At 36.5% G+C, this 27160-nt stretch overlaps 2 protein-coding genes across 4 annotated transcripts; one reads left to right on the top strand and one right to left on the bottom strand.

Annotated features, from left to right (window-relative positions):
* Positions 1 to 812: 812 nt before the first annotated feature.
* On the bottom strand, positions 813 to 1860 carry LOC128237760 (paraneoplastic antigen Ma3-like). The gene is made up of 2 exons (XM_052953345.1): positions 1166 to 1860; positions 813 to 921 (listed from the first exon to the last, which is right to left on the bottom strand). Exons 1-2 carry the CDS (start codon positions 1858 to 1860, stop codon positions 813 to 815), a joined length of 804 nt encoding a protein of 267 aa, XP_052809305.1.
* Positions 1861 to 8545: 6685 nt separating this feature from the next.
* Positions 8546 to 26326, top strand: LOC128238218 (baculoviral IAP repeat-containing protein 8-like). Of its 3 annotated transcripts, none has more exons than XM_052953892.1 (7): positions 8546 to 8671; positions 12400 to 13112; positions 14208 to 14354; positions 14795 to 14839; positions 21909 to 21998; positions 24251 to 24328; positions 24858 to 26326. In XM_052953892.1, the coding sequence occupies exons 2-7, from the start codon at positions 12434 to 12436 to the stop codon at positions 25043 to 25045; spliced, it is 1227 nt and encodes a 408-aa protein (XP_052809852.1). In that variant the 5' UTR covers positions 8546 to 8671; positions 12400 to 12433; the 3' UTR covers positions 25046 to 26326. The 3 variants fall into 3 exon arrangements, with proteins under 3 accessions (XP_052809852.1, XP_052809851.1, XP_052809854.1); XM_052953891.1 differs by having other exon boundaries at positions 12400 to 13118; XM_052953894.1 differs by lacking the exons at positions 8546 to 8671; positions 12400 to 13112 and adding an exon at positions 13311 to 13591.
* Positions 26327 to 27160: the final 834 nt, after the last annotated feature.

Genomic DNA, 27160 nt, shown 5'->3' with positions numbered 1-27160 from the left:
GGAGTTGCTCTGGTGTCAAATTATCAGCATTGATTTTAACACCAAGATTTGTTGCTGTTTCTTCATGAGTCGGGGAACTGGGTAACTCAGAGGCCAAATTGTCAACAACATCTACTTCGGTTATCTGGCAAACTGTTACTTTAGGTTTAATGAGTATAGACTTTGCAGACATATTACATACTTTGACAGCAATTCTAGCAAATGACCCTGACTGCTTCATCTTAACAAGCCTTGGACAGACAGTATAACCTGGATTACCATAGTTTGGATTTTCTGTCACTACTTTTGTTATCTTGTGATCAACATTTCTTGCAACACATGTTAGAGTTGAAGTTTGATAAGATGCTAATCTGACAGACTTTTTGCCATGCAACTTAACATCATATGAAGAGTATCTCAAACTGTCTACTGCCAACTGCCATGCCTCGGGTAATTCATCAGATGAGCTATCACGAAACAACCGAATCACATTAGTACCAAGAATAATGGGACAAGAATTACTGAACTTGTTATCGGGGACTACCAACAATGGTACATACAAAGGAGCACTCTGAAAATCAACAGATAAAGTACATTCAATGTAACCTAAATAGTCATTTTTTGCACCATTTGCTGCCGAAATCTCCAATCCAAGACTATCGAACGGTTTCATAACTGGTTTGGTTGGCATTTCATCAAGTGAATTCTGTGAAATCAAAGAGATATTGGCACCTGTATCAATCAAACATTCCAACATGACCCCATTAATCATAACCACAGTGTGATTTGATTCTCCTACCAGACGTGAAAACAAAGTATCAGGACCCTTACTTTCACCAGCCCCTGTATGGCCCACAACAGAAGAGGTTACTCTTTTGACTGATCCTGTCCAGAGCCTCTGCCTCTACCCCGATATTGTCCATATCCGCCCCTTCTGTTGTTCTGAAAATCGTTAGAGAAAGATTGAGTAGAAGGTGGGTTACCTATCTGTTGACCTTGTGTTTTGGGTCCTAATCGTCTCAATATTTCGTCAAGCTTCGACTCATATTTAATCTCCATTCTAGTTTCTACTTTAGAAATTTCATCTTTCAAATTTTTTTCTAACTGGTTAAATCTATCATCTTAACTATTTATGGATGCTAAAGCATGTGCATGGGCTTGAGTCTTCTTCGGTGCTGCTACCGACAGTGAAATCTCTTTCTCAACAGTGCGGATTTCCCTAAACAAAGAATTAAAATCAGAAAGAGTGTCATATTTGTGCCTGGTTTGACCTTTCAACGTTTCACTATTCAGAGAAGTCCAAAATTTGTGTCGTAACAGATCATTTTTTGATTGTGGAGACATATGTCCATTTTCAATTGCAGTTTGTAATAATGTTTCTAACCTGCATGCAAAGGATGTGACATTTTCATCAACCCTTTGTATGGCATTGAAAAATTCCTGCATAATCATTCCATGAGTGGATACATCCCCAAACATGGCATCTAACTTCTCTAAAATATCTGTCACTGTCGCATTCTCACCAAGCGGTATTAATAATCTTCTAGCAGTACCTCGTACCGACCGTCTGATAGCCTGTAACAAATAATGTTCATGAATATCCGGTTCTGAAATCAAACACTTAACTTCATAGCGCCATTCCACAAAAGTACATTCTGTTTTTGGTACTGGTTCATCACCTGAAAAGAAAGGGAGTTTAGGTATAAACGGTGACATATTGACAACCTGTGTGGAATTTCCTGGTCTAGTTTCAGACAACATCTGCAACACTCCACCTCGTCCTTTGGGAAACTGACTTTCACCTATGAAACTTCTCAGGGGTGTGGACTTTGGTCGTGCTGAAACATCAAAATCATAACCACCCCCTTCAGCTTCAGCCATATTTCTACACACTGAAATAATACAGTCAAGAATATTTTGAGCTCACTAATAAATGAATAACCATCTACGGCAGACTTTACTCAATATAAGCTAGTGTCAATATTACCCTCTAAATGCCTTTCTAATAACCAAAAACACCCTAAGCATGTAGAACCCAATGATATTGTGACTGAATTTTCTTTACACTGAAAACACACATAAGACAAACAAACAGAAAATTACTTCATTCACATACCTCAGAATTAATTGGCAAATACTAATGTTAATCGAACATTAACAGTAAACACCTTAAATTTTCAAAAAAACACAAATAAAAATTAGAAAACAAAAAAAACAAAAAACAAAAAACTTTTTACTATTGTTCAAAATCTTCACTGCCACAGCATTATCCTATGTTTATTTTTAATATAACACAAAACGAGAGCAAATTTTCATGCAAACATGCATTACACAAACAATTTTAACTTCATCAAAAGCATAAAGGTTTAACCATCAAATATGCAAACAAATGCAACAATTAATACTTATCTATTCTGGGAAAACAACAACAATCTTAAAAACACTCAACAAAAATTTAACTCTATCATTATGCTCAGAATAGCATCCATCTGTGAACATCAAAACGAAAGTAGAATTGGCCTACATTTTTCTTATTGTAACTAAGTCAACAACCAAAGAAAATTACAATAATCCTCAAAATGAGACGAATTATATTACTATCACAAGGGATTTCAGTCAACTTGCCTTTACTTAATTTTTCAACAGCATAGAATTTACAACAAAATTTAACTTACTCACTTTAACAAAAATTGTTATATTTTTTTATATAAACAATAGAAACCTCTATGTAAATATAACAATGAAAATAGTGAAAATTAACACACAAAAAACAACAGCACAAAAGTATTCAATACTCACAGTTGATCCAACAAAATTTCACAAAAACACTAAAAAAAAAATCCTAGTCCGTGAATTTTATAAGATCACTTCTCCAGCTCTTTATTGATCCTAACTGTTCCCAGGATTCTGCACGTCCAACTTATAATCGCACACGAAAATTACGTCCCCTCAATCGACCACTCGAAACGTTCCCAGAATGACCACTCGAAACGACCAAAACGACCACGCCAAGGTCCGTGTCCCCTCAACCACTCGAAACGACCAACAGCTCCTGATAAGGACTTTTACAAGTCGATACGTTAAACCATGATCTTGACTTGACCACAAATGTATCATTCATGTGCACACAAGAATGTTCAAATAATATATGTTTCAGTCACGACCAACAGCTCCTGATAAGGACTTTTACAAGTCGATACGTTAAACCATGATCTTGACTTGACCACAAATGTATCATTCATGTGCACACAAGAATGTTCAAATAATATATGTTTCAGTCAACATATAAGCATGTAGCAAATATCTCTCTGCAGATACTCTTTTGCAGATGTATTTTACAAGTTATTTTTTTTAAATATCTCCTGCATTCATACATTTCCTTCCTCGCAGAAATACACTGCTGTTCAACAAAGTTCAGTTGAAACAACTTCAGAAATAAAGTTTAGAATGATGGGTAGGGCTTGCCCTCACCATGCCACGCCCGGTTGACTATAAGTGTACCAGAATGGAGTTTAAAGGTCCTGCCGGGATCGCCATTGTTACCCGTGGTTCCCAAGCGGGGAATCGAACCCCGGTCTCCCGCGTGACAGGCGGGGATACTTACCACTATACTGCCGGGATCGCCATTGTTACCCGTGCCCCGTCTCTTAGTATTTATAAGGAAGATTACGGTTTCAGGTTTACACTTTATTTAAACTCCAAAGGTTTGACTTTGACAAAATCCTAAAATATACAAAATAATCCAATTAACTTCTTAATACCGGAAAGGTAATAAATTACACAATACAGATAATATAAATAATTATCAAATACATCAAGCACGAGATAAATTCAAATGCAATTACAATACATCTCCAATAAAACAAAGTACTGTAAAGTAACAACTTACCGGGCAGTGGAATAAAATATGGAAAAGTTATCTTTTGAGATGTTGACACCTCAAAACCTGACTCGAAAGTGATTTGTGAAAATAAGAGCAGGAAATATGCAAAAATGTAAGTGTCTATTAATAAAAATAAATAAGTTGAAAAACCAGTTCTTGTAAACACATACCCATGAAGACAGTGGACAGCACAATACATATATAACACAACTGACCAATATATAACACAACTGACCAATCAGTCACACTCGAGTTCACATGTTAAATAAACCTGCTCTTTTCCTTAAGGGATTAACTTAATAAAATGTGAATATGAAACCTGGGTAACAAAAGCAAAAATCTTCTATGGTGTCATATGCTTTTGAGTTAACCATGGCTTGATTTATATATGACCTTAATATATTAATATTACTGATTTTCTGTTACAGTGAGAGCGCCTTCATAAGTGTGTGTGTGTGTGTGTGTTATGTGGGGTAACAGATGACAAACCAGTTGCAGTTCTTGGAGAGAAGGGATGTCAAGGTCTTATACAAACAAGCAAGTTGAAAGGTACTGAATGGGTTGAGTTCTAAATTTATCGTGGATATTTGCTTGAATTAATGAGGAATTAAATGTTTAGAATGTATAGAATTAAAAGGTTTTAATGTAGAGTAAATACATTATATATGGGTCAGAAATAACATGCTGAGTTTCATTATTTTAACCATTTCAGGTGAAGACCTACATGTAGCACCTGGGCAGATAGTACATACAGAGTGTAGGAAACGTTACAGCCGGCATGTAGTAAGACTTCAACAGAAAACAGAAGATGTCACCAGCCCAAGAACAAGAAAATCCTCTGAAGAAAAAATTGACTTTCAAACAAAATGTTTGTTTTGTGGAACAAACGCTAAATTTTCTAACAAGAAAAGAGGTTTTAATGTTCAGCCTGTTAGGGTACGAACTCTAGAATTTCAAAATTCCATAAGATCTGTGTGTAAATCTAGGGGTGATGAATGGGGAAACATTGTTTTAGGCCGCCTTGAATGTGTATTTGATTTTCCAGCTGCTGATGCTCAATACCATCAAACATGCTGTTCAAATTTCAGGTCAGGGTATCAGATACCAAAACAGTTTCAGGTTGAAGAACATGAAATGGAAGTGAAAAGAGGGCGTCCATCTAGTATAAGTGCTGACAGAGCTTTCCAGACGGTTTTGCAACACTTTGAAAGTAATGATACTGAACAGCTGACAAAAAATGACTTGGTTGTACAAATGGAACTGTTATGTGGCGAAGATGCATACAGCAGTGTTTATATGAAGAAAAAGATTCTTGATTATTTTGGCGGAAGTGTGATAATCACTGAGCTAAATGGCAAAGCCAATGTTGTTACTTATAAAAGTGAAGCACATTCTAAACTGCATAACTTTTACAAGAGAAGAGAACATGGTGACAGTGAGTCCGAAAAAAATGCTATCATAAAAACTGCAGCAAAACTCATTATGAACGACATTAGATCTATGAAGTGTGACAAAACTGAGTATCCTTCATCAGCGCACATAATGTCAATTGACGGCAATAGGAAATTTGTGCCAGACAGTCTACAGGTCTTCTTGAAGCAGTTGATTGATAACAAGAACTCCGAAAGGCTCATAACATCTTTAGGAAAAGCTATTGTTCAGGCTGCTTTGCCGAGAAGTGCTATTTGTCCTCTTCAGCTAGGTTTGGGAGTTCAGTTGCACCATCAGTATGGTTCAAGGTTTTTGATTGAAACTCTTAATAGTCTAGGGTTTTGTTCATCATATTATTTCAAAGGCTGGTCACAGTTTCGGACAATACATTGGATGATACGGAAGATATTTTCCGGTATGAATTGTGTGCATACCCATCAGCTCTTTTTGATGCATCTGGACTGCTGAGGGAAGCACAAAAATCACAACTTGCTCATGCCATATGGGATAAGGGTAAATGTGGCACAGACAACATTCCAAGTGGAATTTCTACAGTCTTAGATGGAGGCTCACTTCTACAAAGATTGCCTTGGGAAAATGGTGCTTCATATAAGTCCATATGTGAACGATACACAAAGTTTGTGCGGGAAAATTACCGGGGTGCCCATGTGGTTTTTGATGGGTACAGAAGTGGACCGTCTACAAAGGACACCACCCACGATAGAAGAACTAAAGGTCAGATAGGTGCAAGAGTTTGCTTTAATGCCAATACGCCATGTAAGACAAAAAAAGGAGGTATTTTTGTCAAATCCAGAAAACAAACAGGATTTTATCGATATACTAGGGCAGAATTTGACTGCAGACGGATTTTCCGTGTGTCACGCAGAAGGGGATGCCGACTTCCTTATTGTCAAGACCGCCATCACACTTGCCGAACAATATGAAACGGTGGTTATTGGAGAAGACACAGACCTATTAGTGTTTAAAGTCTACCGTCTACACAGTCAGCTGCAAAATATCACAGTTTTAGAGCTTACACACAGATTCAGGTATGGATCGGCAAAGAAGGTGTACCATTGGAATGGGGCTGGTGTCGGAAAGACAACAAATTTGTTCCAGTGAAATGTGATTTACCTGCGGCACCAGAAAGACTGCTGAAAATCTTTCGATGTAGCTGCAAAGGAAACTGTGACACCAGACGCTGTACTTGTCGGAGGCACGGGTTGATGTGCTCAATGGGCTGCGGTGAATGTAAAGGTGTCAGCTGCAGTAATTCTGGGACTATTGCAGACGACGAAGAGGTGGGAAATGCATAAAGCCGTCGATTTCTGAGTGATATGGAAATATGTGAATTACATATACATGTATAGGTTTTCTTTTGTTTTTATTGTCCTGGTGTATTTTTGCTTAAGATTGATATTTTGGAAAAGTTAAAATCTATGTCTGAATCTTATACTGGTCTTATACTGCTGCATTCCATTGAACATAATTATATGATATCCACATTAAGAAGAATGAAATTTGTTCATTTTGCTACTATTTAAATCTATGTTGTTTCATTCAATGTAAGCAAATAATATCACGTGACATGTCCATGGTAATACAATTAAACATATGTCTATGATAGTGTAACATAGTGGAATGTAACCTTACCATTTGCTGTGATGTAACCGATTTCACATTCTATTGACAGGAATATGATTTAATACATTTGGTTCTTGTTTATAATGCCGCTTTTTCATTAATAATGGAATGGAAATATTAGCTTTGATAACCTATTTGTTTCTAACACAATTGTAAAATCTATGGGTGGGGAAATGACATTCAGTGTATTGTTTGATAGTTAAATTGACTATTTTTGACATAAATTTCAGGCTTAAAATCATTGTGTACTTTTTTTGTTGTGCCATTATTAAAATGAATATTGAGATATATCACTCTTGTAATAAGGTTGAATGCACTTTACGTATGCGTCAACTGAAACTGAATGTTTTTTTCCCCTACAACTCAATGTTGTAGACGATTGTAAATTCTATTTAAAGAAGTAACATCACACTTATTAAGCACTGATATACCTAGTAAGTATAATGGTTATTGAAATCGTACATGAAATATGTATTGACAATTAGTAAATTGGTGAAAAGAAATAAAATGTAAAATTATTGTAAAAAAATATTGTTTTATTTGCATTTTAATATAGTAGAATGTAACCTCAGAAATGTCCGTGTTCCGCAACTAGTTTTGATGGGGATTTTTATCACAATGTCTATACATATTGTTTAACATCATGACACTTTAGTTTTTTTTCTGAAGGAATTTGTGTGAGGTTTGCTGGGTATTAAAGCTAAAATGACTGGCTATTAGAAACATTAAGATTAAAAATGCAACATAGTCTCCTCGGTTGGGTATAAAAGACTGGCCGGACCGGACCAAATCCGTACCAACGGAAATCACCGAACTGTTACGGAATGTATGAATGTCTGTCTTTATGTATGTACGTCTGTCTGTTTGTGCGTCTGTATGTATGTCTGTTTGTATGTCTGTGTGTCTGTATGTATGTCTGTCTGTATGTCTGTGTGTCTGTATGTGCGTTTGTATGTATCATTTTCTAAGATTAAATTAACTTATGTATGTATTTAAAAATATTACAGTATGTAATAAGCTGTTAATTTTTGTTTTTATAATAATTATTAATAATTTTATTATTATTATTTTATTATAATTATAATTATTATTATTATTATTATTATTAGTATTAATTTTATTGTAACTTTTCATCATAAAATATATAAATTAATGACTAAAATATCTATGAAACATATTATGCGTATTCTAATTTGGTCCGGAAATTAGGTAAACTTCCGAACGATTTCCGTAACAGTTCGGAGATTTCAGTTGGTCCATATTTGGTAGTGGTGTTTGTAGTTTATATTCCGGGTCCCGGCGTGAGCACATTGAAGGGTCCCAGAGTGACAGTTCAACCACCGCACACCTATCCTGGGCGGTGAACCAGTACTAGATGCCTTCACTTCTGCAAGGAACTGACAACTTCTGTACATACCAGGGGCAGTGGTACAGTGCGAATGGTCTTAGAAAGTATTTCATAACCAATCACAACAGAAGTGACCTGGTCCGCCCGGGAATCGAACCCTGGTTGTCCGATTAACAGTCCAACGCTCTACCGACTGAGCTAACCGGGCGGACTAACATTTTGTTCCGGTCCGGCCAGTATTTTATACCCAACCGTCTACTCGCGCATGCGTATGTCATTACGGAGGTTCCGGTTGCGGTTGCGGAAATGTCACATTTTGTTTATAAACAAAAATTGTAAATCGTTAGCACGGCCTAGTTGGATTTCGTTGGACTTTCAGCTTGCAGGTATCGTGTTAGATTTATGGTGTATGTTAGGCACACGTGTTTATTTGATGGTGTCACAGCCGGATAATACATATTTTAGTGTGGAATTTTAAAGTTTTCCAATAGGGCGCCACTTAGTCCAAATAATTGTACGTTGACGGATTTTTTTTAGATTTTTGATATGGCAAATCCTTCACATACAAATTGTTTAGTATCAAAAGTGGGTAGTTGTTCCGATCAGGATTCCGGGTTAAAGCATATAGCGTCTATAAAATATCATAAAAACAAGAAATATTACCAGATAATGTTATTTTATATTAGTTCCGTACACAAAAAAATAAATATCCAACTTATAATTATGAGTTTGACGGCTTTTTTTTCATTTCATTCTGTCAAAACATAACGATATATACATGGATTTATTTGGACTAATTTGCGTGAAATATCCCGGAACAACCTATTTTCGACCACAACTGCCTCCTGAAAATGGGTAAAGCACTTCTATTTTGCGTCACTTCCGGTAAAAATAAGCTCCAATTGTTGACCATAATAGTAGAATGGTCAGAAAATTCAATTGAAAAAGAATGGGAATGGTAGTGTTAAAAAAACTTAAGTTATACTTGAAACAACACCAATTTGTCATTTTTGATTAATGCCAAATTAGACCCTTCGTTTAAAATGATTTCACATGTAAAATACTTCTTTAAAATCGCTTTGTTTTTGTTTGCCAGATCTTACATATCTACCACAGCCTAAAACCTATGCCCTATTGTTTTCTTAGTATAGTGCACAACATTTAAAGTGCATCAAAATATGGTATGTTGCTTATTCTAAAATTAATGAAATTTATCTACAGGTAACTATATTGAATTGCATTTGGGCGCTCAGTTACCATAAAATTACATATTGCAGCCTAGGCAGGTCATATGAGGCTCATTCAGAGTTGGACCAGTGATAACAGGGTTCATGATGGGTGAATTTATCCTTTTGTACCCATGTTAAAGCCATTAGAAGGGGTGATGCATTCCTTTGCCTCTCTTGTGGTGATAAGTAGCTAAAAAGTGACTGTATGGCAAATATGTAAATATTTTTTAAAAATAAAATACATTAAACAGTTTAAACAAGTTATACAAATTAAAATAAAAAATATTGTGCACAAACTTTTGTTGAGAAGTATAATTAAAGGTCATGGTCGAAAGCATGTTGTATCTAGGTCAAATACAACATGTGACAGCCGCAATTTTGGATTCAAAATGTAAACAACAGACGATCGAAACAGATTTTATTTTTTTGTTTTTTGAAAGATGAATGATTGCTTTAAATGGTACACACAAACATTTTTTTTTATAATCACTTATTTATGATTATAATGTAAATAATCCTTAGGCGGTCGAAAACCCGTTGTTCCGGTATACCTAATATTAGTCTGAAATTTGAAGTATTCCAAAATTTGCGTGAAATTAGTGGATAGCGAAATTAACTCTGTTAGTACATACAGATCTTTTAACAGCTACATGAGTATAGAAGTGCAGGTTCTTCCCCAGGCCATTTATGCACCAGTCAGTTGTAACCACGGGCCCCCCAGGTCCAGGGAATAGCTAGTCCACCTAAATGGCCGTCAAGGAGTCTTTTGACGTTTTTTTTACTATGGCATACTTCTGATGTCCACCATCCCAGCAAAAAGTAGCGAACAGTTCTCGGCAGAAAATCTATGCGGCAAACTTTTTGAAATTATCTCCGTTAAAAATTCTCTCTAAAAAATGTCAAAAAAGTTCCCTTAACACACATTACTATGGCTACCCTGCAACTAAATCCTGATGTGTATATTATCTCGGAGAATTGAGTGGCCTCATTCATAACCGATATTAAAAATTTAGATAGATAACTTAAGTCCTGAACATTTTTACACTAGTGTGGTAAAAAACTTCATCAAGATCAAAAACATGATAATTATATTTAAATGTATATTCTCTGCAATTTAACTGTTTATGAACACATAGGCATTCTGAACAGACCCTGGCCATCCAGTGTTCATATCATGTAAAGCCCCTGTTTATGGGTCCCTTTGGACTGTCCCAGAATGAAATTGGCCAAACCGAGATCAGATCCCAGTGCGAGCGGGATGTTTCTGGATGGTCTAGAATACCACCATCAATTTTAAACAGTTTCAAACTGCCTTGGTCATCTGAGGGTAGTCATAGACGGTCTGTGTAGTGACTGTTTGCTCCCGGAAGGTCTGAAGTGGCACACGGTTGATTCTGAGTGATCCGGCATGTCGTGTTGGACACTGATCACCTCAGTGCAGTCTGTTTTGACCAGGACAGTCTGGGATGTCATCCGTGTTGACACTGTCTTAGTCCAGTCATTCCGTGATGGCTGTGGCGCCACCGTGGTGGTACTGGGTTAATTGTGTTGATCCTTTGTGATCAGGCATGTCATGTTGGACACGGATCACCTCAGTGCAGTTGATACCGGGACAGTCTGGGATGTCATCCGTGTTGACACCATCTTAGTCCATTCATTCCATGATGGTCTGTGGCGCCTCCCTGGTGGTACTAGGTTAATCTGTGTTGATCAGGCATGTCATGTTAGACACTGATCACCCCGGGCTTGTGTTGACTCCAAGTCAACTGATCCAGACTGGTCTAGGGTTGTAACACTGTGTTGGTCCGAGTCATTCCTGCGCTGCTTTGGTGGTACCGGAGTAATCTGTGTAGGCACCCTTTTGATCCATATTCATTGGTTGTGATGCAATGTTGGATCCGGGCTTGTTTGATGTTTTGCAACCATGGTGGGACCATTTACTCAATTTCAGTCAGGACCCTCCCGCATCAAGATATCTCTTGATCCAGGGTGTTCTGTGATGTTAGTCCAGGGTGGTCTGTGTTGGGTCTGGCTTCGCTCTGTCAGTAGGTTAAGGTTAATTCTGAATATTCAATACCTTCTCTAAAACCAAATCTGTCATGGACACATTATCGACACTCCTGTACGATTTCTGATTGCCGAGCAGCCACAATGTCCCCAACAGTCTTTTTTCAGCAATCTCTGATCCTTCCTTACCATTAGTGGTGATACAGTTTTACATAGATCCTAAAAAGTAAATCTTATGTAGAATATGTGTTTAAAACAACATAGATGCCACCATTTTTAATAATCTGGGTAGTGATCTTGATAGAAGGAAACAAATAAAGGCCATAAAATTAAGATCATTTAATTTTTCATTTTAAGATATTAAAAAATATTTTGTCAAGGTCATGGGCATTAAAAGTAAATCTTTCACACGTAAGACTTAAAAAAAGAAATATAAGAGGTGGTAAGGCCTTAAAACATTAAGGTTCAGGACAACTGTCTCATAAATGCTAGGTAGGGAAGGGACATATTTGTCTTCGTTTTAAGTCCTGTTGAAACAGCAATGCAAGTCGCGAATGCGTACATGTCCCTCAACATTTCTGTATATTGTGTATAAAATAATTAATACTTTATGTTTTTAATTCTTTTCAACACAGATGGAAAATCTGATTTTTTTATACCTGCGTAGCCTCATGTCGCCTGGTTCGCCCTAAACCTAGATTTTTATTTGAGGCTAAACTGTGCATGCAAAGATATTGTCAAATTTACTAAAACTTGAAGGATACATTTACAATGGTGCTTGTGATTAGAAATAGTCTTGATGTTTTCAGGACACATTATTAATTCATAATTTCATGTTGAAAATTCTGTGTAGTTTTCATTTTGTTCTTCTATTTTAGATCTACCGCAACCAAGGTCAACTAAGGTGCAGCAATGTATAAAAAAACCCAACTTCCTGCCAAGAATGGAAAAAACAGTTCTGCACTTTTGCGCATATTACAAATAGTTTTCCTGATATCAAATGTATGTTTTATATGGACAGTTGTTAATATTGCATCTAAATTACAACACATAGAGCCAGAAAAATTGAACATTGACACCAGAGTATCAGAAAACCAGGTGAATGTAATTAAAAGAGTGTTGACACAAAATGTTTCAACAATTAAATGGGATGAAGAAAATAACATTGATTCTTTATCCTTGGGAAAAACTTTATCATTGCATGTTCTTCCGTCAAATTTTCTTTGCAAATCTGGCAGTTCCCGTGGCCAAGGCTGTAGTCCCAGGAAGGATGACCTCCAAGATTTATTCAAGGAAAAGACAACATCACTTGGAGATCTGTTTTATTGGCGAATTCCTAACTCCACAATTTATGACTCCTCTTGTGCCTTTGTGTACCCAGTTACTCAGGGTTTAACTGACACCGAAAGTGCTCTTACCCAAGAATCTCACACTGATAACCCAGACAATGTTGCATCAGAAGCAGAGCTACATGTACCTGTACAAGCCACTGATGCAACTGAGAATGATGTGTACATCCACCCAGGACTTGCAGACAGGCAAAATCAGCATAATGAAGATGTTGAACTAGATGCAGAAGGCGCTGTCGGTGGTGATGGTATTTGTCTTACTGTATTTTCACTGCACTAAAGTTATTGAAATTACAGTCAAACCTTGTTGGCTCTAACTCCCAGGGACCGGCGAAAATAAATTGAGTCTCAGAAAATTGGAGCCAAGTTTTAATGTTTACCTTCAGTATAAAGAATTCGTCTCTTTTCATCATGTTCAAGCCAACGAGGAATTCGAGTCAAGTGAGTTCAAGCCAACAGGGTTTGTTGACTGTATACCGGTACACAATTATTCTTTTGAGTTGTCTTTAATATTGAAAATTTTGAAATTATTATTTATTTGACACATTTATAAGGGGCAATCTAAGGGTTGTTGTTTGACTACATCATAACAATATATTGATCACAGGGACATGAAGATATGCACATGCATGCCATGTTTTTTGGCTTACACATGCATTTGTTTAAGGTATATCAGTGGAGTTAAACCCAAATAACATGCAAGGTCAAAGGACCAGTGGAAGTAAGTACTTCAACATGTAACAGCTTTCATTTGAGTATAAATCAAAACATACATATATATATATATATATCAGGTTAGAGGATCTTTGCTGGGCCTGAAAAAGCCATTTGGTTCGGGTTACCTGACCCTACCGACTTCACACAATTGTTCAGGACCATCACACAATAAGGTTACCTTTTACATACAAAGGTTGTCATAGCATGTCCAAGTGATAACTCAACATTGCCTGGACCTATGGTCATCAAACTTGACATGGAGGCTGGGCCTGAGTAGTAATTGATTGATTTTAGGGGTACCGGTAATCAGGTCAAAGGTAATGGTCACAGTGAAAAGCTTGTCTGTGTAATAACTCGACAATGCCTGCACCCATTTCCCTCAAACTTGACATTTAGGTTGGGGGTGACCAGTAGATGACCTCCTTGGATTTTAAGGTCAAAGAGTGAAAGGTCAAGGTCACAAATCATATTGGTCATTGAAATTGACGTCATATTTACTTATTCCCTGCTGCTATGAGGATATTTGTTTATCTGCAAAAATCAGTCATCATCCAAACATGATTAAAAACTGTACCTACTATTTTCACACTTTGAATGGTCATAATCTTATGTTGCAACAGGAGCAGAGCTACATGTACCTATGCAAGCCACTGATGCAACTGAGAATGATGTGTACATCCACCCAGGACTTGCAGACAGGCATAATGAAGATGTTGAACTAGATGCAGAAGGTGCTGTCGGTGGTGATGCTGTATCAGCCAACTATGGTAATGTCTTAACGTATTTTCACTGTACCAAAGTTATTTAAATTACGGTCCAAACTCGTTTGCTCGAACTACAATGGACTGGCGAAAATACGTTGAGCCTCAGAAAATTTGAACCAAGTTGTATTAAATGTCTTCAGAAATCACCTCTTTTTATCATGTTCAAGTCAACGAGGAATTGGAGTCAAGTGAGTTCGAGCCAAGGGGATTTAACAGTATATAAACTTATTCTCTTCTGTTGAGCTGTATTTAAATGGTATCAACATAAAACACATTAATTACCTTTAATATTGAACATTTTGAAATTATTGTTTATTTGACACATTAAGTGGCCATCAAAAGGTTGTTGTTTGACTACTAGTACATCAAAACAATATATTGATCACAGGGACATGAAGATATATATGCCATATGTTTTTGACTTATATATGCCATTATTTCAGGTGCATCAAACACAAATAACATGCACAGTCTCAGGACCAGTAGAGGTAAGTACCAGTACAACAACATGTAACATCTTTGATTTGATTATAAATTTAAACATAAAAATATAACTCTAGAGGATCTTTGTTAGGCCTAAAAAAAACATTTGGTTCGGGTAACACTACTCTTCCTATGAAATAGGCCCCGACCCTACCATTTTTAGCTTGACCATTCGAAGAATTAGAAGGGCTTTACTACTCGCCCCGGCGTCCGCAGCTGGTTAAAGTTTTAGTGCAAGTTGGGATTTTTACTTATAACTTAATTCATTTCACTTAATACATCACACAGATGTTCAGGACCATCACACAATGAGGTTACATAACTCCATATAGTTTCCTTAGTACAAGTTATGGCCCCTGATTGACTTAGGTTAAAGTTTTAGGGCAGGTTAAAGTTTTGGGGTATTTTGGGATTTTAATAAAAAAAACCTTCATTCAATTGACTAAATTCTTCACACAATTAAACGACTATCTTACAATAAGGTCACATAACTCCATTTTAACCTTAATACAAATTATGGCCCTTGACTTATTTTTTGTTTGTTTTTATTTCTATTGACAGGCACATTTTTATATTCTTAACCAGGTTTTCATAAAGGAAAAAAAAGTTATTAGAATGACTTGCGTCCTTGTTCGGGCGGGCTGATGGGAGGGCAGCGTCAAAGTCACCTTATGTATCGAATAATTTTAGTAAGGTTTGACATATAGTGACCAAACTTGGTACATAGGAAGAGTTTATGGAGTCCTTTCATGGGAATGCGTTTGAGACCCCTAGGATCAAGCTCAAGGTCAAAGTTACTATTAATAGAAAAATGGTTGGTATTGAATAACTTAAGTAAGGGTTGACATATTGTGACCAAACTTTGTATATAGGAAGAGTTTATAGAGACCTTTCCTGAGATTGTGTTTTGGGCCCTGAGAGTTATGGTCTAGGTCAAGGTCACTGTTGCTATAAGTAGAAATATTGTTAGTACTGAATAACTTAAGGTTGACAAAGTGTTACAAACTTGGTATATAGGACAAGTTTATGGAGAGCTTTCATTGGATTGCCTTTTGGCCCCCTAGGGTCAAGGTCACTGTTACTAAAAATAGCTTACTGATTGGTACTGAATAACTTTAGTTATGGTTGACATACTGTGACCTAACTTGAAACAGGGCTTCTTTTAAAGGAAGTTTGGAAGTATATTACTCCCTTAAAATGGGTTAAAACTTCCAAAATTGATTCTTTGGAAGTACAAAAACTTCCGTAATGTTGAAGAAAACTTCTATAATTGAAAGCTTGGAAGTTCAAAATATCAAAACCTTTTGTCAATGTTACTTTTATGATCACAATTTCAATTAGTTTAACTGTTTTTAAATAAAAAGTAATTATTATAATATAAGTCTGTCAATTTGGAAAGTTAAAGTTGCAAATTATTTGATTTTTAGCTCACCTGTCACGTAGTGACAAGGTGAGCTTTTGTGATCACTCTTCGTCCGTCGTCCGTCCGTCCGTCCGTCCGTTCACAATTGCTTGTGAACACAATAGAGGTCACAATTTTGACCTAATCTTTATGAAACTTGGTCAGACTGATCATCTCTATAAAATCTAGGTCAAGTTCGATATTGGGTCATCTGGGGTCAATAACTAGGTCACTAGGTCAATTAGTAGAAAAACCTTGTGAACACAATAGAGGTCACAATTTTAGCCTAATCTCAATGCAACTTGGTCAGAATGGTCATCTCTATAAAATCTAGGTCAAGTTCGATATTGGGTCATCCGCGGTCAATAATTAGGTCACTAGGTCAATTAGTAGAAAAACCTTGTGAACACAATAGAGGTCACAATTTTAGCCTAATCTCAATGCAACTTGGTAAGAATGATCATCTCTATAAAATGTAGGTCAAGTTCGATATTGGGTCATCCGCGGTCAACAACTAGGTCACTAGGTCAATTAGTACAAAAACCTTGTGAACACAATAGAGGTCACAATTTTAGCCTAATCTCAATGCAAGTTGGTCAGAATAATCATCTCTATAAAATCTAGGTCAAGTTCGATATTGGGTCATCCGCAGTCAATAACTAGGTCACTAGGTCAATTATTAGAAAAACCTTGTGAACACAACAGAGGTCACAATTTTGACCTAATCTTTATGAAACTTGGTCAGACTGATCATCTCTATGAAATCTAGGTCAAGTTCGATATTGGGTCATCTGGGGTCAAAAACTAGGTCAGTAGGTCAATTAGTAGAAATACCTTGTGAACACATTAGAGGTCACAATTTTAGCCTAATCTCAATGCAACTTGGTCAGAATGATCATCTCTATAAAATCTAGGTCAAGTTCGATATTGGGTCATCCGCGGTCAATAACTAGGTCACTAGGTCAATTAGTAGAAAAACCTTGTGAACACAATAGAGGTCACAATTTTAGCCTAATCTCAATGCAAATTGGTCAGAATGATCATCGCTGTAAAATGTAGGTCAAGTTTGATATTGGGTCATTCATGGTCAATAACTTGGTCACTAGGTCAATTAGTACAAAAACCTTGTGAACACAATAGAGGTCACAATTTTAGCCTAATCTCAATGCAACTTGGTCAGAATGATCATCTCTATAAAATCTAGGTCAAGTTCGATATTGGGTCATCCGCGGTCAATAACTAGGTCACTAGGTCAATTAGTACAAAAACCTTGTGAACACAATAGAGGTCACAATTTTAGGCTAATCTTAATGCAACTTGGTCAGAATGATCATCTCTATAAAATCTGGGTCAAGTTCGATATTGGGTCATACGCAGTCAATAACTAGGTCACTAGGTCAATTATTAGAAAAACCTTGTGAACAAAATAGAGGTCACAATTTTAGCCTTATCTTAATGAAACTTGGTCAGAATGATCATCTTAACATAAGCTAGGTCAAGTTCCATATTGGGTCAACCCAGGTCAAAAACTAGGTCACTAGGTCAATTAGTAGAAAAACCTTGTGAACACAATAGAGGTCACAATTTTAGCCTAATCTCAATGCAACTTGGTCAGAATGATCATCTCTATAAAATGTAGGTCAAGTTCGATATTGGGTCATCCGCGGTCAACAACTAGGTCACTAGGTCAATTAGTACAAAAACCTTGTGAACACAATAGAGGTCACAATTTTAGCCTAATCTCAATGCAAGTTGGTCAGAATAATCATCTCTATAAAATCTAGGTCAAGTTCGATATTGGGTCATCCGCGGTCAATAACTAGGTCACTAGGTCAATTATAAGAAAAACCTTGTGAACACAACAGAGGTCACAATTTTGACCTAATCTTTATGAAACTTGGTCAGACTGATCATCTCTATGAAATCTAGGTCAAGTTCGATATTGGGTCATCTGGGGTCAAAAACTAGGTCAGTAGGTCAATTAGTAGAAATACCTTGTGAACACATTAGAGGTCACAATTTTAGCCTAATCTCAATATAACTTGGTCAGAATGATAATCTCTATAAAATCTAGGTCAAGTTCGATATTGGGTCATCCGCGGTCAATAACTAGGTCACTAGGTCAGTTAGTAGAAAAACCTTGTGAACACAATAGAGGTCACAATTTTAGCCTAATCTCAATGCAAATTGGTCAGAATGATCATCGCTGTAAAATGTAGGTCAAGTTTGATATTGGGTCATTCACGGTCAATAACTAGGTCACTAGGTCAATTAGTACAAAAACCTTGTGAACACAATAGAGGTCACAATTTTAGCCTAATCTCAATGCAACTTGGTCAGAATGATCATCTCTATAAAATCTAGGTCAAGTTCGATATTGGGTCATCCGCGGTCAATAACTAGGTCACTAGGTCAATTAGTACAAAAACCTTGTGAACACAATAGAGGTCACAATTTTAGCCTAATCTCAATGCAACTTGGTCAGAATGATCATCTCTATAAAATCTAGGTCAAGTTCGATATTGGGTCATCCGCGGTCAATAACTAGGTCACTAGGTCAATTAGTACAAAAACCTTGTGAACACAATAGAGGTCACAATTTTAGGCTAATCTTAATGCAACTTGGTCAGAATGATCATCTCTATAAAATCTGGGTCAAGTTCGATATTGGGTCATACGCAGTCAATAACTAGGTCACTATGTCAATTATTAGAAAAACCTTGTGAACAAAATAGAGGTCACAATTTTAGCCTTATCTTAATGAAACTTGGTCAGAATGATCATCTTAACATAAGCTAGGTCAAGTTCCATATTGGGTCAACCCAGGTCAAAAACTAGGTCACTAGGTCAATTAGTAGAAAAACCTTGTGAACACAATAGAGGTCACAATTTTAGCCTAATCTCAATGCAACTTGGTCAGAATGATCATCTCTATAAAATGTAGGTCAAGTTCGATATTGGGTCATCCGCGGTCAACAACTAGGTCACTAGGTCAATTAGTACAAAAACCTTGTGAACACAATAGAGGTCACAATTTTAGCCTAATCTCAATGCAAGTTGGTCAGAATAATCATCTCTATAAAATCTAGGTCAAGTTCGATATTGGGTCATCCGCGGTCAATAACTAGGTCACTAGGTCAATTATAAGAAAAACCTTGTGAACACAACAGAGGTCACAATTTTGACCTAATCTTTATGAAACTTGGTCAGACTGATCATCTCTATGAAATCTAGGTCAAGTTCGATATTGGGTCATCTGGGGTCAAAAACTAGGTCAGTAGGTCAATTAGTAGAAATACCTTGTGAACACATTAAAGGTCACAATTTTAGCCTAATCTCAATATAACTTGGTCAGAATGATAATCTCTATAAAATCTAGGTCAAGTTCGATATTGGGTCATCCGCGGTCAATAACTAGGTCACTAGGTCAATTAGTACAAAAACCTTGTGAACACAATAGAGGTCACAATTTTAGCCTAATCTCAATGCAAATTGGTCAGAATGATCATCGCTGTAAAATGTAGGTCAAGTTTGATATTGGGTCATTCACGGTCAATAACTAGGTCACTAGGTCAATTAGTACAAAAACCTTGTGAACACAATAGAGGTCACAATTTTAGCCTAATCTCAATGCAACTTGGTCAGAATGATCATCTCTATAAAATCTAGGTCAAGTTCGATATTGGGTCATCCGCGGTCAATAACTAGGTCACTAGGTCAATTAGTACAAAAACCTTGTGAACACAATAGAGGTCACAATATTAGGCAAATCTTAATGCAACTTGGTCAGAATGATCATCTCTATAAAATCTGGGTCAAGTTCGATATTGGGTCATACGCAGTCAATAACTAGGTCACTAGGTCAATTATTAGAAAAACCTTGTGAACAAAATAGAGGTCACAATTTTAGCCTTATCTTAATGAAACTTGGTCAGAATGATCATCTTAACATAAGCTAGGTCAAGTTCCATATTGGGTCATCCGCGGTCAACAACTAGGTCACTAGGTCAATTAGTACAAAAACCTTGTGAACACAATAGATGTCACAATTTTAGCCTAATCTCAATGCAAGTTGGTCAGAATAATCATCTCTATAAAATCTAGGTCAAGTTCGATATTGGGTCATCCGCAGTCAATAACTAGGTCACTAGGTCAATTATTAGAAAAACCTTGTGAACACAACAGAGGTCACAATTTTGACCTAATCTTTATGAAACTTGGTCAGACTGATCATCTCTATGAAATCTAGGTCAAGATCGATATTGGGTCATCTGGGGTCAAAAACTAGGTCAGTAGGTCAATTAGTAGAAATACCTTGTGAACACAACGAGGTCACAATTTTAGCCTAATCTCAATGCAACTTGGTCAGAATGATCATCTCTATAAAATTTAGGTCAAGTTCGATATTGGGTCATCCGCGGTCAATAACTAGGTCACTAGGTCAATTAGTAGAAAAACCTTGTGAACACAATAGAGGTCACAATTTTAGCCTAATCTCAATGCAACTTGGTCAGAATGATCATCGCTATAAAATGTAGGTCAAGTTTGATATTGGGTCATTCACGGTCAATAACTAGGTCACTAGGTCAATTAGTACAAAAACCTTGTGAACACAATAGAGGTCACAATTTTAGCCTAATCTCAATGCAACTATAAGGAAAGTGTTTAAAAATCTTCTTGTCTGAAAATGCAAGGCCTACGCATTCAATATTTGGTATGTATCATAACCAAGTGGTCCTCTACCAAGATTGTTCAATTTATGCCCCTGGGGAGAAGAGGCCCTATCCTGGGGGGAGTCACAAGTTTTGCATAGGCTTATATAGAACAAAAAACTTCTTGTCTAAACCAACAAGACATTGGCATTTTATATGTGGCATAACCTAGTGGCCCGCTACCAAGATTGTTCAATTTGTGCACCTGTGGTGAAAAGAGGCCTCACCCTGGGTGTCACAAGTTTTACATAGGCTTATATAGGAAAAAACTTCTCTTTTTCTTGTCTGAAGCCACAAGGACTAGGTCTTAAATATTTGGTTTGAAGCATTGCCTACTGATAGGGTCATGTGGGGTAAAAAACTAGGTCAGTGGGACAAATAAAAGAGTGGCCTCTAGGGGCCATACTTTTCATTGGATCTTTATGATAATAGGTCAGAATGTTCACATTATTTAGCAAAGCTACAGGTGAGCAATACAGGGCCATCATGGCCCTCTTGTTAATATACTTGTTGAAAAATAGTTGAAAAAGGTATTGTATTCTGGTGACTAAAACTTCCACATTTCAGTGAAAAACTTGATTGACAGGAAGTTCATACTTCCAGTTTCAAATTCTTAATGAAAGCCCTGCTCGATATGTATGAAGAGTTTATGGAGGACTTCCATGGGATTGTGTTTGGGGCCCCTAGGATCAAGGTCACTGCTACAAAAAAATAGGAAAAAGCAGATGAAACTGAATCTCTTCTGCCAATCATTATTAAAAACCTGGTTTTGTCAAATCGCAAATCTTGTTTACTTTTTAATTTGATTTTTTATTGCTTTTGGCAAGCACATATTACATAATTATTGTATTCACTTCTAAGTCAAAGCAGTGTAGTCGAGCGCGCTGTCTTATGATAGCTCTTGAAATAGTTGTAAAAAATTTAAAAAAATATTTCTTTCATGTGTTTTATTCATTTTAGGCCATTACCAAAACATTCTGGCGGATGTACATGGTCTAGGATATGCCTGGGGTGATGTCCATAAGGCGGTCCTGGAGTATTTGCGAATAGGTATAAATATGAACTGTGTTGTCAATACATGTAATGAAATCTTTTCCTAGTTCCAATCTTTCATCTGATCTGATAATTGAATACGAGCGATATTACTAAAACCTTTTAATTATTATAATGACTCCCACATTACATCAATTATAACCAGTATGCACATTTCTATTATTATGCCCCCCTTCAAAGAAGAGGGGGATATTGCTTTGCACATGTCAGTCGGTCGGTCGGTCGGTCGGTTTGTCCGTCGGTAGACCAAAGCTTGTCAGAGTGATAACTCAACAATTCCTAGATGTATGATCATTAAACTTGACATGAACGTAGGGCCTGACCAGTAGATGACCCCTATCGATTTAAGAAGTCATCAAGTCAAAGGTCATTTTCACAGTGACCTTGAATGCGAAAATGTTGTTAGAGTGATAACTCGACAATACCTGCACCCATGGCCCTCAAACATGTTTTAGGGGTTGGGCCTGACCTGTAGATGACGCCTTTTGATTTTAGAGGTCATCTGGTCAAAGGTCAAGGTCACAGTGACCTTGAACGCAAACACAACAATTCCTTGACCTATGGTCATCAAACTTGACATGAAGGTTGGGCCTGACCAGTAGATGACCCCTATTGTTTTTGGGTGTCATCAGGTCAAAGGTCACAGTGACCTTTAACACGAAAAATTTAACTAAGCTTCTCACAGTGATATCTCAACAAAGCCTGGACCTATGATCATCAAACTTGACAAAGGGGCTGGGCCTGACCAGTAGATGACCCCTATAAATTTTCGGAGTCAACTGGTCAAAGGCCAATGTTACAGTGACCTTGAATGCGAAAATGTTGTTTGAGTGATAACTCGACAATGCCTGCACCCATGGCCCTCAAACTCGTTTTGGGGGTTGGGCCTGACCTGTAGATGACCCCTTTTGATTTAAGGGGTCAAAGTCACAGTGACCTTGAATGCAAAAAGCTTGTCTGTGTGATAACTTTACAATGCCTGCACCCATGGCCCTCAAACTTGACATTTAGGTTGGGGGTGACCAGTTCATGACCCCTTTGGATTTTGAGGAAATATAGTCCATGGTCATGTTCATAACTCATTTTCATCATTACATTTTGTCATATTTACTTATTCCCTGCTGCTAAGAGCATACATTTTTATCTGCAAATATCAGTCATCATCTGCACATGATTAAAAACTGTACCTACTATCCTCACAATTTGAATGGTCATAATCTTAAAACTGCCTCAAAGGCATCCAATGTCAATGATAAATCAGCTGTTATTTCAGTCCATGCATATTTCATTTAATTGTCCAAATAGTCCTGACAACATGGGGCTCAGGGGGGCATAATGTTTGACAAACATCTCTTGTTATTAATAAGTTTTGAAGGGAGAGCATAAAGTTGCCGTTTCGTCCTTCTGTCAGTCTGTCCGTCTGTCTGTCCATAAAACCCTTGTCCAGACTTAAGGGATAGATCCCAATAAGAGGAAGTGCAGTGCACAAGAGACATAATTCGATGATGCATATTTATTTAGAAATATCCCTTCAACTTTTTTTTCATAATCTGTGCTTGCCCGGGCCATATCATGGAACGTACTAAACGGATTGAAATAAAACTTGAAATATAGATAGTTAGCATTGAGTGGAAGTGCAGTGCATAGCAACCATAATCCTGACCTACATAAAAAAATTAATAGTTTTCTCCCTTTACCTGATGATATTCCAAACTGCCCATATCATCTATTCACCTTCTACAAGCACATTGTATTACAATTTTTGCCTTCTCATAGAAAATTGGCATTTGGGTGGCATCCATCGCTTCCAGCGATACTGACTTGTTTATTGTTCAGTAATGTTTTTACAAAGGATGATGCACTGAGAACATTCAATTGTGTTTTCCCATCAAAGCAGTCCTTGCCTTAATTTCTTTAGAGTACTAGTCCATTCAACCTTGTTACTGAGCAGATCCACTAGCAAAAATATTTACAACTTTGTCAACCAATTGAGGTATATATTTGTTCCTTTTTGGGATCAGCACCATCAATGTATTTCAGATTCATCATCTAGCGCTGAAACTTGGTACATGTATATAGCAATTTAGAGTAGACACAAATTGGGATTGCATTTGCAAAATTTACATTTGCCGATGTTTCTGATTCTACAAATACCTGGTTTGGGAAAATTGCAGCATTATAAGTTGTTTTTTAGACATGAGCCTAAGAATGCTTAGAATAACATATGTCATTTCCATTTGTCTGTTCAGCTCAGTCCCTCCATAATCTGAGAGCAGAAGACCTTCAAGCGATCCTGGATGAGTGGGACACACCTCTGAGCCCCGAAGGTATATTAGAGTCAAATAGGCTGTTTTCGTTTAATAGCAATATTTATATAATCATATGATTACCCATAAAAACATGTTTATCAAATAACAACAATACCATCTGAAACAATCTTTAAATTTTTAAAACAAAAATATATTAGGTAGATACTTGCACAATGTTTTGGGAGATTTAACAGAATTGAAAATTAAATAAAAATGCTTATTTTTATACATTATGTCTCTCTTTTGTAAAACTATTTGTGCATGGCTAAATTTAAAAGTTTTCATAATTATGTTAGATTTAGTGTCTCCATACCTTTGAAAAACAATAAGTGTTGTTCAATAGTTTTGAGAGAAAAGAAGATGTAATATTATATTATTAAAGCTTTGTGTTGATGTTGTTTGCAGCATGTGCTCGATGTCATGCTTTAATTTAAATGTTAACTAAAGAAACTTGAAACAATTGCCATGAATTCTGGTACACGTTCAATATGTCAAAAACCTATAATTAACATATGCCGTATTGATCCTCTTTACCTTTTTTTTTTAGCTCTTCTTGAGGAAAACAAGAGATTGCGGGGAAGAACAAAGTGTCACTCCTGCGACGAGAAGGAACTCAAAATCCTCTTCCTGCCATGTGGTCACCTGGTTGCGTGTGAAGTTTGTGCTGAGAAGTTTTCCCAGTGCCCTTGTTGTAAAGCTAAAATTACAGGCAGGGTCCGAGTGTACATGGGTTAACTTAGGCTTAAAAAGTTTTCCAAGTGTCCTCTCTGTTATGCTCAAATCACAGAGGACTGTAGGGTACATGGTCACAGTCTTCATTACCTAGATAACTTGCTCAATTCAGTTAAATATCATGACAACAATATACTGGTTGATGCGTATAGAAAAACTTTGTCAGATTTGTGGACATGCTGTCATGAATAGTGAATTGGTTTTTGCAAGCCAGACTGGACTACCTTGCTTTATAAGATTAGAGGAGTGTTGTTCATGAAGAGAAATGGAGTTTGTGTTTTGAGTGATAAAGCAGTGACCACATCAGAGTGTTGTGTTCAATTGAGCAGCAATAATTACCAGCAGTATTCAATCACAGAACCAAAAGACTAGTCCCCAATTGTGATAAATCAGGTGAAATCTTGGATCCTTTCCAGCTGCTGAAACACCAAGACATTTCATGTAATGTGTTAGAATTTTATGAGCAGTATTTTGCAAGCCTCAATCACAATCAGGACAAGATCTCAAATAGATGTAATCTCATACTTCCATATGTGTCAGATTCTGATTCTGATTTTCTGCTAATCCATTGGGCAATGCAACAATGTGCTTTTATTTATTGATAAATTATAATACTGTTATTGGTTAACTCATCGTGGTCAACTCATTTTTTCATTGACAACTGTGACTGGTCAATTGTTTGTGTGATATTATTTATTAAAGGCCTCTGATAGGACTTAATTATACTCCTCAAAAGAATTTAAGGACCACAAAATTAAAGGGCTATAATTTCATCAATTTAATTATTACAAAGAAAACAATTTATTATATGAACTACATGATATCTGTAGTTAACAATTAAATTTCAGTAGTGACCTCACCTTTTGATCTCATGTGTTTACCATTGTTATTCGCTATTACATACTTTAATTATAGCCTTTTAATTTAATTTAATTATTTTGAGGTGTATATTAAAATCTGCATTCCGATGCATTGGTTGTTAAATTCTGAATTTCAAGTATATTTTATCAGGGGCCTTAATTGTTAATTAGGTATTAAGTTTAAAAAGAGTTCTTGTTTATCCATCATTGGTGCCAAAATAATTTGTTATGCTGTTAAATATACCGATTTAATGAAAACATGAAAGAGTAATATTTAACCATCATGAACTCTGATATTTCTTGTATGATCTTGATACTTATGCAAACTACCAAATGCAGATGCAAATGCATAAAGCAGTAGTATTCAATCAATTATTTTTACTGACATCCATGGAATAGTTTTCTATAATAAATATATAAAATAAATGTACATTACTTTCTTTGCTTTATTGGTGATGTATCCACCTTTCAGTCATCTGAAAGTATGGTTTTAATAAAACCACCACCATTTTAGTGTCGCCTGAAAAGACGACATATAGGGGTTACTTTTGTCAGCGGCGTCCGCGTCCCATTTTCGCTTGTCCTGGGTATATCTCCTAAACTATTAGTGGTATCAACTTGCAATTTCATATGTAGATAGATCTAATTGAGGACAAGTGCAGTGCATAAAAACCGTAACTCTTGCATCTATATGTTTAGAGTTATTGCCCTTTGTTAATTTTCATGCTTAAAGTTTTGTCCGGGGCATATCTTGTACAATATAAGAGTTATCAACTTGAAACTTCATATGTAGATAGATCTCATGGAGGGCAAGTGCAGTGCACAATAACAGTAACTCTTGCTTTCTTAGTTTTAAAGTTATTGCCCTTTGTTAATTTTCATGCTTAAAGTTTTGTCCGGGGCATATCGTGAAGAATATTAGAGGTATCAACTTGAAACTTCATAGCTAGATAGATCTCATTGAGGGCAAGTGCAGTGCACAAGAACTGTTACTCTTGCTGCCATATTTTTAGAGTTATTGCCCTTTGGTAATTTTCTTGCTTAGGTTTTGTCCGTGGCATATCTCGTAGACTATAGAAGGTATCAACCTGAAACTTATTCCGTAGGTATATCTGATTGAGGGAAAGTGCAGTGCACAAAAACCGTAACTCTTGCATCTATATGTTTAGAGTTATTGCCCTTTGTTAATTTTCAAGCTTAAATTTTGTCCGGGGCATTTCTCAACTAAAAGAGTTATCAACTTGAAACTAGATAGATA

This window comes from Mya arenaria, chromosome 6, assembly GCF_026914265.1.
Source record: "Mya arenaria isolate MELC-2E11 chromosome 6, ASM2691426v1".
Lineage (NCBI taxonomy): Eukaryota > Metazoa > Mollusca > Bivalvia > Myida > Myidae > Mya > Mya arenaria.
This window is presented reverse-complemented; position numbering and strand designations above follow the sequence as displayed.